The sequence below is a fragment of the Folsomia candida genome, unplaced genomic scaffold (assembly GCF_002217175.1).
Source record: "Folsomia candida strain VU population unplaced genomic scaffold, ASM221717v1 Fcan01_Sc003, whole genome shotgun sequence".
Classification (NCBI taxonomy): Eukaryota; Metazoa; Arthropoda; class Collembola; order Entomobryomorpha; family Isotomidae; genus Folsomia; species Folsomia candida.
Window position 1 is genome coordinate 1,676,399 of NW_019091195.1, and position 6,217 is coordinate 1,682,615.

The window sequence follows — 6,217 nt, forward strand, 5'->3', positions numbered from 1 at the left end:
TTATGCAAGTGAATAATGAATTAATAATAATAGTTAATTAACTAGTAATAATATCATTTCATATACGAATTTTGCCACTAATCGACGCGCTCTCATTCAAAAAGACAACATATGCATAAAAAAAACTTTGGTATGGTTGTGTTATATCTGAGAGGTAGTAATTTGCACAATAGAATAACTTAACTAAAAATATAACAAAATACGGTGAGTTGTTTGTCTGCTTTCTAGTAAGCAAATTATTAAATTTCTAAAAAATATCTACCAAAATTTGTAATCTAAACCTTCCTTCGTTTACTTGGAGGTGATTCTTGATCGTGCCCAAAAGCACTACTGACACGACTTGCGGCAACGGCTGAGGTTATCATGGGATTTCTTCCACTATGCTCCAATCTAAAATACATCATGCAACATGTCCAGATAAAATTCGAAAATATTTATGTACAAAGACTACGATTAATATATAGAATAACACTCACTTGAAATATTTAATGAATGGATCATCTTGTGGCAATTCGTCTGGTTCGTGTGGTGTGAAGACAAAGAATTGGGCGTCGAAAAGGGAGTGTGCCTGTTCCACCAAGATTCCCATGCTGACTCTTTTATTTCCACCATCCATAAAAACTTCAAACTCGTCCAGCTAAATGATAATTTTATTAATTATAATTTTACTCGTTTATAATTTAACCTAATAAATGTACAGGAACATTGATCATGTTCATTTATAGTAATAACCTTACCATGAAGAAAGGCGTTGGCATGATTTGTCTTAGGGCAGAAATGTAAGCCATAGTTGAAAATGAACGTTCACCACCGCTCAATTGCATTGTAAACTCTTTGAGTCCTTTCCTATTTATATTTTTAAAAAAACAATGCTTAGATTTATTAAATGAGAATTTTGAATGCAATTCCACTTTATTTTATATACTTACCAATCAACAACGACTTTACCGGAAACTTGATTCTTTGTCACGTATGCTTGCGCCTTGACTTCACTCTTTTTATCGACACTGACATAGTAAAATAGTTTTTCGTCTGCAATATCGAACAGTGCTTTCCCCTGAAAAATAAATAACAGTTGTTTATATTTATTCAACATTTAGTCAAAAATATATGTATGTCATCCCTTACCGTGTATCCCCTTAGTTGAATAAATATTTGGTAATAGGTCTGGAAATTGGTGAGATGTGCTTTCTTTGTACGTTCCAAGTGTTGTCGTTGTACATTTGTCAATGGTTCGACCAGCTATTATAACATAGGGCACATTATTAGTTTTATCATAACTAGCATTCTGAGAATGATAATTTTAGCTGGACAATGATTATATACATACCCCTAAAATCTGGCTTACAAATTCAATCTGAACATGAATTTCGGTGGCAGATTTTTTCCATTTTTTCGCCGTGCGACGGACCCCTTCCTTCATTTTGATTGTATGTAGATTTTGTTTATAAAAATTTTCCCGTCCTTCCAAATCTGATTGAATGTCCTCCGGAGATCTATTGGTTGGTATACGTTCACCTTTCTTTAGATCTTCGCTAATCTTTTTCTCCAATTCCTTCTTCTTTCCTGTGAGTTCCTTTTGAAGCTTTTTCCTCTCGTTGTTCAAAGTTTTGAGGGTGTTGTCACACTCGCGGATTTTCTATAAAAAATAGTTTAAATGATTTTAGACATTGTAATGCCTATTTCATAAACATGCACATACTGACTGCCCGAACATGAATTTTCCGATTTATGTACCTTGTCCACTTTGTCACACTGCTTTTGAAAAATTCCCTTTTCGTCATCACAAGCTTGGATCCGTGTCCTTACTTCGTCCAACTGACTTTTTAGTGTTCTCGATTCTTGGTCTCTTTCATGAAGTTTGGTGTCACAGTCCTCTTTCGCAGCAACTTGTAGGGCGAGTTCTTCTTCGCGTTGTGACAGGGTTGACTCCAATTGAAGTTTTTGTTCCTCGATAAAATCATTCTAGTGGACACATAGATAGATAAATGAGAATTTCTAATTTAGCCATTGATAAGCTACGATTCGTATCATAAACCGCGTTATCTACATAGTTTACATACCTGAGACGCCATATCCGGAACTTTAGATTTTATTAAATCCTCCAATATTTGTTTGCATGCTCGGTGAAGGGACTTGGCCCGATTGAGTTCATCACTTTTCATTTTAATTTTTGCTTCAACGTCTTTAAGTTGACGAACGAATCCTGTTGTAATTTTCTTGGATTGTTGCCACATATCGTTAATTTCAGCTACTTCGGCCTTTAAACAGTCAATCTCGTTCTCTAATTCTTCCCTAAAGATGACAAAATAAAATCATAACGTAATCTTATTTGGAGCACCAAATGAAACCATTTTAATTTGAACCTTAATATTTTGTATAGCTCACCTCGCATTTTCAAATTTTGTGGTTTGTAGAAAATGTGATTTTTTTCGTTGTTGGAGAGGCTGAACTTTGTAATTTGGGCTTGGAGTAAATTTGAAACAATCTTTGCTCACTCCGTAAACGCAGGTGCGAGGGACCCTGTTGACATATAAATAGAAAAGCATGAATCACTGCTTCATTTATCAATACATAATCATGATTCACTTACCGCTTGGCATCTTTAAAGATGTGACAAGCTTCCTGCTCTGTCTTGAAAAGAACAATTCTCTCAATTTGTTCCTTGTCAATGAGAGACTCTAAAACTTTAGAATGTTGAATATCCAATACATCAAGGATTGTGGGGTAACCAGGTATTACTGCTTTCCCTTTTTCCCACCACTCCCCATTCTACAAGGACAGCAAGGATTAGCAATATGTAATTAAATACGCATAAAATATATCTATATTTCACAACTACATAGAAAACATACCCTATTACTGCTAACGACCGAAGTAATGCCCGGCTTTCCCTCGTTACTATTTCTATACACCTCTTGAATGAGATGTCTCAAAGGATTGACGTCATCAGGATGATCTGTGGCAAATGTTCTCAGAGTTCTGCCCAACGTCTCCTCAATCACGGGAGCGTAAGTTTCATGTTCTTTTTTCACCGTAAACCAAGCGCCCAGAGGACCTACGAGACAAAAAAATGTTAATGTTTGTGTTCTCGTCTTGACCACGTCCAAAAATCTCAACCAGGCATCCAGAACATTTTATATTTTCTGATTTTTATGAATAAAGATCCAATTAAATGAAATACGTACCAACCGGGGGCCGACCTTTCCACCTAGTTTCACCAATTCGTTTGACTAAAGTTTTCACTCTGCTTCCAAATTTATCGTATTTTGTTATTTCTGCGTCTTGAATATTTTTAAGGCCGCGGACTTTATCCTCTGAAGAACAAGTGAAATCATAGTCCAATTAATAAACTAAATGATGTTAAGTGGTATTCAAGATCATTTAGTATTGACTACTTACTAAGCTTTGTTTGGGCATCTTGAAAAAGGGCATGAGCTTGATCTTCTTTCTCCTTAAAATTGGTCTGTTGTGTTTCCAACTCATGCTTTTCTGCTCGTAGGATCTCCAATTGACGACTAGCTTCAGCGATTGTCACATTATACCGTTCCATTTCATCTTCGGTCTAATTTAAAAATATTGTAATTATAAACTAAGGTAAAGCCTACAAATATTTGCATATTTAATGCAAGACTGACTTCTCTCTTGATTCGTTCATCATCATTTGCCTTCACAGACAGGGAATCCCTTCTTTGTCGCTCAAGCTCTTTCAATTCTTCCTTCAATTTGGTTTTATTGTCATTTAATAGTTTGATCTGCTTCCCAATGCCCTGATTCAGTTTGCTAACTTCCCTGAGAGCAAGATGTGCTTGTTCGTATTGTGCTTCAATAGTGGCTGCCTCTTTACGTAGTTCAGAGACTATAGATTTTTCCTTTCTGCACAAAAATGCATAATTATTATTACCATTATGATTGAGTGAGCTGTAGGAAGCTTATAAGTTTCAAATAAAAATGTGTATGACATACTCATGAGATGAGACCATGTTAGCTTTATTTTCTTCGGTTTGTTTTTTCTCTCCTTCAATTCCAGAAATTTTGGTATCAATTTGGGAAACCTGAGACTCGAAAGTTGTAACGACAGCTTCAATCTGGTTGATCTCAGCGGAACATTTTTCCCTTCGAAGATGTGCGCATAAACCTTTGTACTTTTCCATTTCAAGAATTTTACGAAATTGTGCTTCAGCTTCTTCAGCTTTACGTTTACGGTCTTCGTATTCCTATTACATACAAAAAATGTGGATTCAAGACATGGGTACAAGGAATAGGTTCATATGAAATTCATCTTTTTGGCTTACAACAATTTTAATGGATAGCGTCGATTTAGAAACAGTTATATTGTTTTGCGAAGACTGAAGAAATTCTTCGGCGGAAGAGATTTGTGTAATGTCTTTAAAGCTTTTGTACCTACACGGTATGGAAACATGAAATGTAATTTTACCACATATCCAATTATACGTTTGACTAAATTAAAAACAATTTTCTTACAGTGCGGACGCTTCTTGTGTATTGAGAAAGTTAGTTGCAACCTTTTGTGTCAAGATTTGTACAGGGTTATTAAGGTGGACTTGAAGGGGTCTAAGAAGTGAATCTAATGCAGCCTTTTTTAACGTATTCCAAGTTCCGTCCTTTAATTGGACTTTAGTCGTGCTTGAACTTTTTGTAAATTGTTTTCTCAGTCTAATTTCTTCACCGTAACGTCGTTTACTGTGAGTTCCGTTGTGATTCGAGAGAACCAGCTCGATCATGGTATAACTTTCACCGCGTTGAATAACCACTGGAAATAATTACAAGTTTATTTTAGCATTTAAATTAAATTCTTGCAATAGTGTACGATTCAATAATAAATAATAGTTTTATAAAGATATTTAAACAAACTTTGTAATGAGTCGGCCCTCCCTGTTGTGGACGCTTTGGCACCACATACCAACATAATCGCCGTTTGTATCGCAGTTTTACCGGAACCATTTTCTCCTGTTATGATGTTTAGCTAAAATAGTCAATAATTTAGCTGTTTTCTTAAAATTCTAATACTCAGTATAGTTTTAAATGCAATTCAAATGTTTACATGAGGTCCAAATCTCCAATGTTTGTTTTTATGACACATAAAGTTAATGAGCCTCAATTCTTTGACGCAACCATCCCTCATTTTGTGCCATTCACATGCCTGTAAAAACTTTGCATCTTTATCTTGCCAAATTTTTTTAGTAAAAAATGTTGCAATATTTAATACCTCAGGTGTCGGAGGGAACTCTACTCTAGGAAACATTCTCATTTCCTTGACCGGTGTCTTTCTTCTACTTTTATAAGGAACTACAGCCATCGAGTCGTCCATGTTGTTGCTGTTACTACTGTTACTATTAGTGCTTCCGGTTGGAGACTCCTTACCCCGTTTTTCTCCCCGAAGTGAACACCTCTTCGAGTCAGGAACAACCCCATCGCCCGAATGAGCGTGACCTTTTCTTTTCCTGGATGACAATGTTTTAGAATCTCTGCCATGATCGTCGTCTAGTACTTGGTTTGGTGGCGTATTGGGAGCTTCCGAGTCGGTAAATGGTGTGTACGGGTTTGTTGTTTCGTTCGAGTATGGTGGTGAAAGTGGAGAGTGTTGTGGTGTACTTAAGTCTTCGTCCAACATTTGTTCCATTAAACCGGAAAAGGAATAGTCATTGAGAGGAGGGACCGGGTCCAGGACGCAGTCGAATGAGAGTGGTGCTGTCTCTTGGAGAGAAAAGGCTATCTTATTCTTCTCGGGGGTATCCAAATCAAGAAATTTGTTTGGGCTGGAATACGACAGTGAGGGATACAATTGCTGATGATGTTCTAATGACAGAGATGTTAGGATTTTAATCTTCGTGAGTGTGCCATACCTTTCCTGGGTCATAAAATGTTGAGGCGTCTGCAGTCCATCAGGTCTAGGACTGGATGAGCATGCGGGATAACTTTTCCCAATAAGGTCCAACTCTTCTTCGAGGGGCGAGTTGTATAATCGTTTAATTGTGGATCGAGTCGATCTTGGGGGTGGGATGGATTGCGGAGTTCCTGGCGTTGGAGGAAGTTCATAGCAGGATATTTGGTTTACGACGGGGACGGTTTTTTCGTTGTAACCTGGTTAAAATTCAAGTTTAAATCCATGAGTACTTTAAATGTCCCAAGCTATCGTGTTAAAATATGTACGAATGATCATCTGCGTAAAGGTCAAGTAGAAAAATTCAACCAT

The 6,217-nt window shown here is 36.7% G+C and overlaps 1 protein-coding gene across 1 annotated transcript; it reads right to left on the reverse strand.

Moving 5' to 3' along the window:
* Positions 1-3: 3 nt before the first annotated feature.
* LOC118434777 (structural maintenance of chromosomes protein 6-like) lies at positions 4-6,217 on the reverse strand. The gene is made up of 22 exons (XM_035848987.1): positions 6,175-6,217; positions 5,868-6,105; positions 5,231-5,780; positions 5,066-5,164; positions 4,876-4,987; positions 4,486-4,774; positions 4,296-4,404; positions 3,967-4,217; positions 3,639-3,876; positions 3,403-3,565; positions 3,189-3,317; positions 2,856-3,058; positions 2,594-2,772; positions 2,389-2,523; positions 2,064-2,295; positions 1,738-1,965; positions 1,331-1,639; positions 1,129-1,242; positions 930-1,057; positions 738-846; positions 477-637; positions 4-390 (listed from the first exon to the last, which is right to left on the reverse strand). Exons 1-22 carry the CDS (start codon positions 6,215-6,217, stop codon positions 276-278), a joined length of 4,134 nt encoding a protein of 1,377 aa, XP_035704880.1. The 3' UTR covers positions 4-275.